Genomic DNA, 12,270 nt, shown 5'->3' on the forward strand with positions numbered 1-12,270 from the left:
TTTTCATGGCATTTTATTGTAGAACTTATAGCAAATTGAATTCATATGACCTTTTTAATTTACATTTTTTTACAATAAGGGAATCAAAGCCATCCCTTCACAGATTACAAGGGATCTTCTGGGTGTTTAGATACCCCCACAACAGCTTTGCATGCTGAATCTACATTGGGATACAAGTAGACGAAGCCACTTTCTATAGCTCTCTTTGGTTTCACACGTTGACCCTCTGTCATTATCTTGGCACGTTCTTCACCAAAGGCAATATTAAGGGCAAACTGAGGCACTGGTATGAAGGCTGGTCGCCTCAGGGCTGAAGCAAAGGCCTTTGTAAATTCTGCATTGGTGACTATGTTGGGAGCAACTCCATTGTAAACTCCTGAAAGATTTTTCCCATCTTGACCCTCGATTGCAAGTAGGAATAATCTTGACATATCAGATATATGAATCCATGGCAGTGGCTGCAAGCCATTTCCAATGGGTCCACCAAGGCCAAACCAAAATGGAAGGTAAAGTTGTTGGATCATACCTCCATTGCGCCCAAGAACAATTCCTTCGAATGGGACAAAAATTAAGACCTGATCATGCTACTACCTAAGTAATTGCTATGGCACTTAAGCAGACCGTATCAACATCAAATGTGCCATAGAGATATACCACAGCAACTAATAAGAATCATCACACTTAACAATTGGCTTACCAGATCTTATTATTACCTGACGAACATTGTCGCAAGGTAATTTAGCGGCATTTTCCCATTCAGTGCATAATTTAGACAAGAAGTCAAAATTTCCACCAGAACTATCCTCAGTATATTCTTCATTCAAACTAGGTTTATAATATCCTAAATAAAAGTAGAACAATGTGAGACAATGTACTTATAACCCAATGACGTGTTGTTTCTAACAAACGTTAAACCTTACCAACTCCAGATACTGTTACAAAAACACTAGGTTTTGAATCAGCACTACATATTGCTGTAGATAGGGCTTTGGTAGTGTTCACTCGGCTAGCCCATACATTCTGCTTAAAGCCCGGTGTCCATCGTCGTGTGGGATTCAATATGTTCTGACCAGCTAAGTTTACAACAGCGGTACAACCCTTTGGTAAACCACTATTGGCAAGCTCTGTCTGTAATACACACCGTACGATTAAATATGCAACTAACATGGTAAATAAAAAAAGCAAAACAAAGAGAAAATACCCATGATATTCTCTGAGGGCCAGGCATTCTGGAAACGGTAATGGTATTATAACCCTTTTTTTTGAGAAGGGACGAAAGGGCTGAACCTATGAAGCCCGTGCCACCACCTAAAACACAAATATTTCGCCACTAAATGTTAAAACCCTCGTAAAAGACATGTTCTGAACAAAGCGCATACAATACTGCAGATTGACCGTAAGAGAAAAATTTATTTAAGACGCGTTAAGTTTCCTAGATGAGTTTATAGCGTCACACACATATTTAGCTATCTTCACAGTCCGAAAAAGTAAATTTGTATTACATAATCCTAGGATTAAAAAAACGAAAGCAGTCGATGAATAGTCATTTACCAATGACGACAGTTCCCATTCTTCCAGTCATGTTAATTTCTTATATTTATGGAGTTCATAACATTCTACCGATTCCTTTATTTTTTAGTACGGCAGTGCGAAATACCGATTTCAGTTGTTTCACAAACTTCACAAGTGACATCTGAATAACATTGGTAAACACTGAAAATGGCGTCTCCTCTGGAAAATCTTGAGACACAATTGGAAATGTTTATAGAGAATGTTAGGCAAATTCGAATAATAGTGAGCGACTTTCAGCCACAGGGTCAGAATGTTCTCAACCAAAAAATGTAAGTATGCATTTGTCTTTATCATTACGGCGCAACTTGTTCCACTTAAATTTTGTCTTCCAGAAGCCTAAGTGAACTTTCAGTGATATTTTCTTCAACTAACTAATAGTGGTATATCTCTTCGAACAGTTTCCGTTATTGTCTATGGCTATTTAACGTTTATCTTTCATTTGCTCCAGTCAATCACTGGTGCACGGATTGCAGGAAGTGGATAAGTTAAAATCGCAAGTTCAAGATGTTCACGTTCCACTAGAGGTTTTCGAGTAAGTTTAAATTTAGCAAAAACTTTATTTTACGGTATTCGAAGTGACTTTATATTGAAAAAGTATTTGTTATTCATTAATACTTTTTTGTGTATTTAGCTATATCGACCAAGGAAGAAATCCACAACTGTACACCAAGGATTGCATTGAAAAGGCCTTAACCAAAAATGAACAAGTTAAAGGAAAGATTGACGCTTATAGAAAGTTTAAGGCTCATTTATTGGTAGAATTGAACAATGTTTTTCCATCCGAACTGGCGAAATACAGGGCAATCCGTGGTGATGAAAGAACCCTCTCATAATGGAAATTGATGTTATCAATGAATGTTTTCATATCTAATTGTGCATTGTATAAGTGGAAGTTATGTATTATTTTGGTGTTATAAACGTCTATATTAAAATATTATTTTGATATATAGTTTTTTTGGCATAAACCCAGGCTTCCTAATAAAGGTTTATTTTTATAAACTTAAGGTATTATTTACAAGCCACGAATTTTAATGAGAATTTACAATCTAAACCTGTAATTACTTTCATAAATTTTTACGGGGTGGTGGTGAAATAAGGATTTTTACGTTAAGTTTAAGGCCATACCCGTCGAGCACTGAACTTGAGAATAAAGCCAGAAAATGTTAATTTAACTATGTAATAACCTTTATGGCTTTTTTTTTAGTGTTAATTGCACTTCTAAATGTTTCGGGAACTATGAAGCATCAACATTAAAGCATTAATTTGATGTAGATTCTCAACGTAATGGATATTGCATTGAAAAATTGCTAATATGACTAAGGTTGCAGTTGATTGCCAGCTGTTTCAAGATGGAGAATTCTCAGTGTCGTAGTGAAGCACGGCTCTTCAGGACCTAGTGTTTATGAAGGTTTTAATGCGAACTTAATTGTTGACACAGCTTAAAATCACAAATATATTGTAAAAGGAATTACATTCCTGAGGATTGTGCGTGCATAGGATGACAAGGTGTGTATAATATATTTCGTTTATTTTTGTGTTGGTGGAAGTTAATTATGAATATTTTATGAAAAACGGTATTTTACGAATTTTATTCAACTTGAATTGTGGTCTGCGGTCCATGTGCAATGATATGTTAACTACGAAGTATACCGTATTTTGACGTCTGTGAGCTTTCGCGATCGTGACACCTGTTTGATTTCCTTGTTGAATTATAATGGCAGTTGAATGACTTTTTCTTTTGGATCTCAGTTTTAATGTGAGAAATTGAGTTTCGGTGAAAGGAGATTGGAAAAATTCAGGGAAAAAATAATGTTCTTTCCGATGTACTGGCCCAGGTAGTGATGAATCCCAACATTTCCTTGATCCTGGTCTTAAAGTAATTTTTCTTTGTAAATCTTCCATTGAGATGCATTTTTGTCATAATTTTATCATCAAATACAAATTGAGAATTTTGGACGTAATTTTTACTTATTGTTATTTGTTCCCGAGTGGATGGTATATGTTAGTTATTTCAATGTATTTTTAATTCTTCTGAAATGATCGCACGCTTCTGCGATAAGCTGCAGTAGTAGAAATTTTGTCTGTTGTTATTTATCTTTTGCCGGCATGTCCATCTGCTATTGCTGTAGTCGATGTCATTGGCTCGAGTTTTGAATTGGCTTGTATCATACCGACCTTATGGTGATCATGACTATCGGATAAACCGCAAAACACTAGTTTGGAGTTGTCAGAGTTAAGGATACCAAATAAATGCCCTTGCCATTTGCCCCATAAGGTACGGCCGCCAGGTAGAGGCGAAGGACGCCGTCTTGGTTGGCCCGCGAGTGCTGCGACTGGTTTGGGCCGAATGGTGTGTCGCCTGCTCGTCTCCTTCGTGTGTTGTTACCTCGGGTTATTGATGCTTTCAGGATGTCCTGTAATACATGTATACATCTGTTTTTATTTCTTAAAAATTGCCGTAATGTCTGCAACGATGTCTTGCTTTGTATGGTCATCACCTTGGGATCGTTTTTTAGTGGACGGTTTTTGAATCTTCGTCTTGATTCTATTTTTCAAATTTCCGCATCTCCGTCTCTCAAGACTGTTGTTCCCGTGTTATGTGGGTTTAGGGTTTCTTTTACTTGAGTCGGCTGTTATGACATTTGTTGTGGCGGTACAACTATGGAGGTTTTCAGCTGTTTCGATTAGGCTCATAATTTTTTTAAGGATATTTCTGGTTCGTTTGATAGACGCTAATAAAAGTTTTGGTTTCCCCCGATTGCCGCTGATCAACGTAAATCACATGCATTCATGTCCGTACTCCTTTCGTTTTTAATTAGGAATTCAAGATATTCGTTTTAATCATATCATAAGGTCTTCTCTCCTCCTTTTTACGTCTGATTCTGTTGTGTACTTATGAAAAGATATTTTCCAGGATTAAATAAATCAATTATGCAGTCAGTGTAGTGATTTTGTGCTGATGCTCGGAACAGTAATAGCATAAAGTCAGTGAATCAGTTCCTATCTCCTAGTATTATTTCCGAAGTTTCTAGCCTGTTAAATGTAACTTCCACCATGTCCAGCGAATCCAAAAATATAGTTGGTTGGTTGCACATGTCTTAAGTGGGCTGACGTTCTGAAGGAGATTTGTGGACTCAATTCCGCTCACGCGAATCCGCTAAGAGCTTTTATCAATGCATCAGGGATGCGAGCGCAGAACAAGTTAATCGATTTAATGTGCCTACGTGCTGTTTACGTGATAAGTTAAAATATGTTTACTATTCTTAGACAATAAATTATTTAGAGTGTTCGGACATCAATAGCGCAACTTAAAGGATTACTTTTATGAAATAAAAGGGAATGAGGAGATTTTTTTGCAAGATTAATATACCCTGTACTTACTGTTTGCTGGCTCCAAGAAAAGGTTTTCTGCAGTTTATCTTTATCGTCATTTCGGTTTTCCATTCCGCGAGATAGTTGAGGAATAGGGCATTGGGTAGGGAAATTTGGTAGACAACAAGTATATTTCCTTTTGGAAACAAAATGTATTGAGGAAGATTTTCCCTTGCTCCATTTCGGATATCCTTATGCGAATATTGCACTCATATTTCTGGTTCATTTTGATATTTATTTCCGCTGTCAGCGTCAGCAATTATCCGTGTGAAAGTTTGTGGGATATTTGGGGAGAACATTCCAAAATAAATTTTGGTTCCTTCGCGAACATTTTTTTAATTCGTTAATAAAAGCTATGAATGAATAATACTTTCGTGGCGCAATAGGTTCGACGGCAGCTTCTGATCTTGCCAACTCCTTTCAAGCTGGGAATCGCTCGATTATGAAACCATAGGAAAATGGGCGTATCCAACCTACAGTTCGGACTATCGGGAGACGAAATGAAACAAATTGCATTCTATGACTCTCTGTGGGTCATCAAGTGGTTTTAAACGGGGAGTAAGTCCGTGCTCTTATTTCAATGAGCACGCTGAATTTTCAATCCCGAAGCCTTTTTTCTTTTTTTCGTTAATATTCTTCCTCTAAGTACATAGTTTGAATCTGGATTAACGAGAGGAAGCCTCTACTAAGAAGGGCCAGTAAAACATTTTAATTCGATCGTTCCTGTAAAGGAAATCACCCCAGATATTCAAGGCTCCATATGATTTTGGTTTATATCGATAGGTGAAAATATAATTTCATTTTGATATGCTACTAGATATTTGTTAAAATTGATGCATTGATTGGGGTGATTACACACCAGACTAATTTTTACCTGAACATGACCCTACCGCGGTCGGACATTGTTATTGTGATCTCTTCGTGGAAAGAATGACTTCTTAAAGCTATCTGTTCTACACTAAATATCACTAATGTTATTGACATGATCTCTCCTGTCGTAGTGCGATGGGGTAATTATACGTTTTCAACATCACTGCTAAAGAGACGTCCTTCCAATTTTCGCAAGAGCTTCAATCTGTAATTTAACCTTCGTTCTGTGAGTGATTCCCACCCTAGCTTCTCTAATATTATCGGTACGCTAATAAGTTTATCATAACAACGTTTTACAAATCTAGCTCCTATAGGCTACACGCGATCCGATTCGGCAATTGATCCAACTTCGTGAGGATCCCATTTCTTGCAGGTTATTCTAAATGAGGCCTAACCAGCGACATGCAACATTTCTCTTTGACCTTTTCATCACATTTACCCAGTACTCTCCTAATAAATGCTAATTTTTTGTTAGCTTGTCCACCTATTTCTCGTATGTTTCACCCAGGAGAGGTCGTGAGTGAGGGAAACTCCTAGGTATTTAATTGAGTCTACCCATTCCATTTCGGTGTTCCCAATGCAGTAAGCGTTCGGGAGGGAATTGCTCTTTTTCTTAAATTTCATCACTACCCACTTTTTTAAGTTAAATTCTAATTTCCAAGTGTCGCATCAGCGTTGTATAGCATTAAGATCATGTGATAAAGCTGCTGCGTCCTCATGATCATGGATATCACGGTAAACCACTGCATCGTCGGCAAATAAACGTATCTCACTAGTGACTACGGAGTTTAAGTATGAATGAAAGATGTCCGATAGCACTAAGATTTGTAAAGTGTCTGATTTAACTGGGTAAATATGTAGAGAAGTGAAATAAATTTCGAGGTGTTTCTTTGATTATTATTGCCTCTATCCAGTTTTGCGAGTTATTCATTGACTTACCCTCTTAATAACCAATCAAGTCCAAATATTTCACTTTTTGCTAGAGGTAAAAAAATTATTGAAAAATTATAATCACAGATGGAAAGTAATGTACATTTTTTACTGCACTTGAGCCAAATTGATTTGAGATTGAAAGAAAAAGCATTCCTCAAAACTAAGGTGAAGGATGTTATTCCCTTAAGCGTGCACCTAAAGGGTGGTCACTTGGTGAGGAAATTGGCAACAAGGAGAAAATAATCAATTTCTTCTAAATTTCGGTAAGAAAGAAGAAGAGTGCCAAATGTTTTGAAAAAAGTCATGAATGTGAAATGGATTTCGAGAATTATCGATTGAGACGACGTTCCTAGTAGTTTAGAGATAAGCAAGTTCGTGTTTGTTCCTGGCCACCGTTCGGCGGGCAGACACCGAAAATGTGTTCGGCCCTTCTTCAGCGATAGCAATGGCGTGCGCAACGATAATGGACGATCCACACAAAAAATATCCAATCAGAATCCAGACTCTCGGGAGAAATATCGAGAAATGGGAGGGAATTCTCATCGGGAAAATCTGGAGGAAGTTCGGAATTTGAATCCATGAAATAAGTGGCCGAAGTGGCTCTACGTGAACATAAAAATTGGATCATTCGTGGAAAACTTCTGTGAAAGAATTGGATCGCTGAACATCTAAAAGCACTATTGTATCGGAATTTGAATATGAACATTCGCAACTTTCCAGGAGTTAAGTCTTAAGCAGTTGAGTATATTTAAAAAAAATGAAATTGCCTCGTTTTGCGCGCTAGCATTTTCAGGCCCTCGAATAATCCGTCTGTCGATTCGCAATGTTCACTCCAGACTGTACCAGTTGGTATGCAAGTGCCCGGAATGTCTCGAGTTTTATCTGGCTCGGGTCTTTTCAATGTCCCTGTCGCCGCCTTCTTAATTTCGGTTGAGCCGGCGCGACGGGTCATGGAGTCATACTTTGAGCGTATTATAGAAAGTTTCAAGAGTTAAAACGAGTCTTTTTTCCCCGTTACTGCATACTCGAATTAAAAAAAAATAGAAGAGCAAATCAACGTAAATAAAGAAAATATGTTGTCCTCTGCGCCCATGACTTGTAGGTATTCCAGCCACAAGTATGTTAAATGCAGACTTCCTTTGGTGGTCAAGAATTGTCGGGTTCTAAGCCTTGATGACTTCACTCACTCCCTGTTTGAACTCGGGGAATGTGGTTTCCTTGTACCAGAACTCACGGTAAACCATGGCCGCCCTGAATGGATGTATTTTATACGCAGTAGCACCTACGTTAGCCCTATCAAACCCGCCTTCGGGTTGAAGACTGAATTTTTGAAGGAGGTATTTAAAAGGAGGACTTGGTGGAAATGGAGTGACGCCTGTCTTAGCATAAGATTATCGTGAAGAAGACATTTTTCTCGCGTTTAGCATGTCATTTGGAAATTATATGAGCGCACGTATATTGTGCTGCTGGAATAGTAAAAATGTAAAAATAAATCCTGGGCAGATGATTGGATGAAAATGTCAGACAAACTGAAGGTAAAAGTGCCCGCTTTTAATAGCGGGTGATTAATTCATCGGAAAATAATTACATCGATCTATGAAATACTTTATTTTATGATATGGGCATTGCAATTGATGGATTACACTTTGGTGAGTTGTAAGTTACGTGAGTTAGCACCATGATAATTATAAATGCGTCTGTAGTAAGATTTTTGCGTCAGAAAATGGCAGGGAGAATCCTTCATTTTATAAGAATTGAGTTAAAACTAATGAAGAAGTGAGTTTCCGGGCGATGCCGTTTGAAACGAGCTTTGAATCTAGTGTTTTTTTGTACAAAGTTTTGACTTCTGTCTGTTCATATGGCATCCAAGTAAAGAACGGAATGCCACTGGGAAAAAAGCATATCACCAGCGGATTTAGCACCCAGATTCGTCATTTTTTTGCTGCCTGTGTACGTTGGTTTTACCCGACGTTGTGTGATTATTTGCGGCCTTTGTATCCATGGAACTGAGTCCGTACCCCCGCGATGTAGAATCACGGAGAAAAAGTGTGGGTTGTGTGTTTTTCTGAAAAAGTTAATTAACAAAACGTTGTATTACACCCACCTTCGTGGCAGAAATGCTAATTCGAATGAGAAAAATCCCTAATATCATCATTGGCCGCAATATCTTTAATAAAGGATTATGGGGAGTTACAGTATTAGTCGGCAAAATGAAGTAAGTACTAAACCGGTCGGTTGACTTCCTCAAGTACTGCCGTTATTATACTCGTATACATTGGGTTGCCGGACCTGTATCGGATTACTTGTAGGTTGATGAGCATGTGATCAGAAAGAAAGGCGCATGCTACCCTAGAAATCTTGGGGAAATTAGGCCAGAGCCATTCTGCCTGCCTCTGTACCGACTCCGCATGGAGAACACTTAATCATGTGGGTGTGACTGACCGTGATTGAAAAATAAGACTAGTATACTCTTGAACCGATATACTTGAAGGTTCATTGTACTCGAATTATCCTGGAGTTAAATAAAAAACTATGGGCACCTCTCGATTGAAGATTGTAGTAAATAGTACTTACTCTCGTACAGGTACTTTGTCCTTCCAATCCTTTCCCTTGTTCGCATTTCTTCCTTATTTTGTCTTCCTTCTTGCACGATGCCTGATAATCCTCTTCCACATGCTTCTGGGGTGCCTGGAAGTGTTTCTGCGTAGATGGGATGATTACGCCATGGAACCAGTCAGTCCATCTGTGAATTAAGTGTTTTTAGGATAGTTTCCAGTACCTTAGCTGAGTACTCAGTAGCGCACGCGAGTTTAAAGACGTTTTTGGCGACTCCTCTTCGCTTTAATTTATCGCGGGTGGAGGCTGGGAGTGGATCGTAAACTTAACTCGTACCAAGCTTCTCGAGTGGTTTATCCTCTGCCGTTTCACCATTTCCTTGCGCCCTAATTCTCATTGGTTTATCAGGAAGTGATCCGTTCTTCAAATCCCTAAATGGTACAAAATTCGTCGTGCTTTCGCTGAGCAAAAACTCAAATTTCTTCGCGTCATTTCTTTCAGTCATTCCCTGCAAAACCTGTTCGGCTCCACCCAGGATAAAATCAACCGGACTTGTTTTCGCAATTAACATATTTTTGAATAAAGATATGCATCGGCGGGGGGGAGGGGCGAAGGGGGCATAGTTTCCTCGTTCGTCTCTCATCGCAGTAATGTAAAACAGAAATAGACGTCGGTGTTTTTTGTATTACGGGACCTGTTGTTCACCATTGGGCTTAAGGATTCCTCTCAGTTATTTAAAGACCTATCAGTGGATTTTATGGAAGGTAAATGGTCATATTTTACGCCTAGGGCAAGGCTCAAATCAGGGTCTTTTGGCTAATAGGTGTGTGCGTTACTCACCGAACTAACCCTGCTGTCTCAAGAGGAGAAGAATTACGGTGAAAAATCGCTCACCTTGGGAAGGGAAATCGTAGCTCGAGTGTCAGCCGAGAGTGGCCAAATGAAGGGATCAATCAGTGGTAAACAGAGCAGTAGTTTGGTTGTGCATGACTCGAAGAACCGAACTGAATGCAAAAAGGCTTCCAATGAAATAGTGGCTTTCGAGGTGCAGATTTGAAAAAGGTCGAGGGAGAGAATTAGTCGGGGACGAAGAAGTCAAGTGAAGAAGACAAGTGGACACGGTTAAATATTGGAGATGATGGGAAATTGTTGGGTGAGGTTATTGGAAATTCTTAATCCGTTGAGCGCGTTTTTGAAAGAAGAATGTTAAGTAAACGTGGACGGGAATGGATACTGGAAGATTTCAAGAATTTTTCAGAATTAAACGCTGAAATTTTCTTTTGATAGAAAGCTTAGACTTTATTTCTAGATTTGACCGTTAAGTCGGTTAATGAAATGAAATTAGGCGAGGATTACTTGATGTTGATTTTTGAATTATAAAATATATGGGATCCTCGCGAAGTTATATGAGTTGCCGAATTGGATCGCGTGCAGCGTAGAGGAGCTAGGCTGGGAATCACTTGCGGAGAGAAGGTTAAATGACAGATTGAAGCTCGGGCATAAAAATTGGAAGGACGTCTGTTTAGCACTGATGTTGAAAATGCATTATTACCCCCATCGTACTACGGTAGAAGAGTTCATGTTAATAAAATTAGAGAGATGAAGTGTAGGACAGATGGATGTACAGGTAAGATGTCATTTTTTACACGAACGGTAAGGGATCAGAATAACATTGCCCGACCGCGGTAGGGGTAAAAATATTCGGGTCAAAATTAGTCTGGTGTGTTTTCACCCCCTGCCAAACACCCTAGCGGTGGCTTGCAGGCTACTAAAATGAATAAATAAAATAGATCCACGGAACTTCATTATACTGCCAAGGAAAAATATAATAGGCGTTGGATGTGGAAGAAATAAGGTAATTCTAGTGGAATATAGAAACAATTTCTTTGCTTAAAAAATTATAGTTTTTTTATGGTAACCTTATGAGTTGCTACCTAATTAATTAGAGTGGTTTTTCGTCTTGTTACTGCGTGCTTTATACTTTTATACGTGTCTGGCAGTCGGTGCATCAATATTAGTTTGCTAAAAAATTGCTCGCCAAGGTGCCCTTTTTTTGTTGCGAGGGAGGAGGGGAAAGGAAAGGATTTTGCCGCTCCGAATACTTACTTAGCATTCATAAACACTTTTACGGCGTCCTGGCGGTCGAAATACCGGCGGGTGAAGTACCGACCACATCCCACGAAGATAAATGACGTTAAGCTCAAGGGAAACTTTTATGCCTACGTCCGGGAGATCCTGGCATCTTTCACTGTCGGGGGAGAAAAGGGGCTTTTGAAAGGCTGGAAACAGACGAGTTTGACTTGGACCACGTGGAATGGTACCAATAGTTCGTTTTGAGGTCCACGCTTGGCCTTTTAACCTAAAAACATTGATCCAAACTGTTTAAACGTCCATTAACCTCAAATTTCAATTTGCCGTTTTGTTGTTTAAATCTCCAAGACTCAGTTTTGTTGGCATTTTAGGCTGCATACTTGTTGAAGACGAAGGAATTTAGTTAAGATCCAACAGACTTCTCAGAAAAAGATGTATATTTCCATGGGTGTAAATATTTGAGTAAACATTATTAAATTGAAATACCCTGTATTCATTACGGTACAAATGTTGTCGCTATTAAAGAATTTATTTTTTAAATCTAGCTCATTGATTTTATTCGTAATTATAGTTCTTCGAGTTTTCGTACATTCCCTATCGTAATCAGTTTTTTGCTGTTACGCTCGCAGTAACCATTAATGTTCTGACAGAGTTTTGCACGTTTTTACATTTTCTAAACCACCATGGAATAAATTAAAGAGGTTGGCTAGCATCTTGGATGCACATCCATGGTGCTAGTAGGATTACGTGCTCAAAGAAATTTTCTCAGTTTTAAGTACACCATTCAGCATTATTTAAAATTTAGCCCCAAAAATTTGGCAATTTTAGTGGAGACCCCGATAGCTTAACTGGCTAAAGCACTCGGACATCGAGGGT

The 12,270-nt window shown here is 38.7% G+C and overlaps 2 protein-coding genes across 2 annotated transcripts; one reads left to right on the forward strand and one right to left on the reverse strand.

Moving 5' to 3' along the window:
* Positions 1 to 1,639, reverse strand: LOC139696341 (epimerase family protein SDR39U1). The gene is made up of 5 exons (XM_071595061.1): positions 1,552 to 1,639; positions 1,202 to 1,308; positions 921 to 1,128; positions 698 to 841; positions 1 to 550 (listed from the first exon to the last, which is right to left on the reverse strand). The coding sequence occupies exons 1-5, from the start codon at positions 1,580 to 1,582 to the stop codon at positions 105 to 107; spliced, it is 936 nt and encodes a 311-aa protein (XP_071451162.1). The 5' UTR covers positions 1,583 to 1,639; the 3' UTR covers positions 1 to 104.
* A 39-nt stretch (positions 1,640 to 1,678) lies between these two features.
* Positions 1,679 to 2,515, forward strand: MED10 (mediator complex subunit 10). Its single transcript, XM_071595062.1, has 3 exons — positions 1,679 to 1,841; positions 2,021 to 2,104; positions 2,204 to 2,515. Exons 1-3 carry the CDS (start codon positions 1,720 to 1,722, stop codon positions 2,403 to 2,405), a joined length of 408 nt encoding a protein of 135 aa, XP_071451163.1. The 5' UTR covers positions 1,679 to 1,719; the 3' UTR covers positions 2,406 to 2,515.
* The last annotated feature ends 9,755 nt before the right edge of the window (positions 2,516 to 12,270 follow it).

The sequence above is a fragment of the Hetaerina americana genome, unplaced genomic scaffold (genome assembly GCF_022747635.1).
Source record: "Hetaerina americana unplaced genomic scaffold, ioHetAmer1.1.p SCAF_7, whole genome shotgun sequence".
In the NCBI taxonomy this organism is placed as follows: domain Eukaryota; kingdom Metazoa; phylum Arthropoda; class Insecta; order Odonata; family Calopterygidae; genus Hetaerina; species Hetaerina americana.

Bases quoted from the DNA above. Each gene is read 5' to 3' on its own strand.
- MED10 (XM_071595062.1), top strand. From the start codon at position 1,720: ATGGCGTCTCCTCTGGAAAATCTTGAGACACAATTGGAAATGTTTATA. The intron at 1,842-2,020 runs GTAAGTATGCAT...CATTTGCTCCAG, and splicing joins AATGTTCTCAACCAAAAAAT to TCAATCACTGGTGCACGGAT. The intron at 2,105-2,203 runs GTAAGTTTAAAT...TTGTGTATTTAG, and splicing joins GTTCCACTAGAGGTTTTCGA to CTATATCGACCAAGGAAGAA.
- LOC139696341 (XM_071595061.1), bottom strand. From the start codon at position 1,582: ATGACTGGAAGAATGGGAACTGTCGTCATTG. The intron at 1,309-1,551 runs GTAAATGACTAT...TTTGTGTTTTAG, and splicing joins AATGGGAACTGTCGTCATTG to GTGGTGGCACGGGCTTCATA. The intron at 842-920 runs GTAAGGTTTAAC...ACTTTTATTTAG, and splicing joins TGTAACAGTATCTGGAGTTG to GATATTATAAACCTAGTTTG.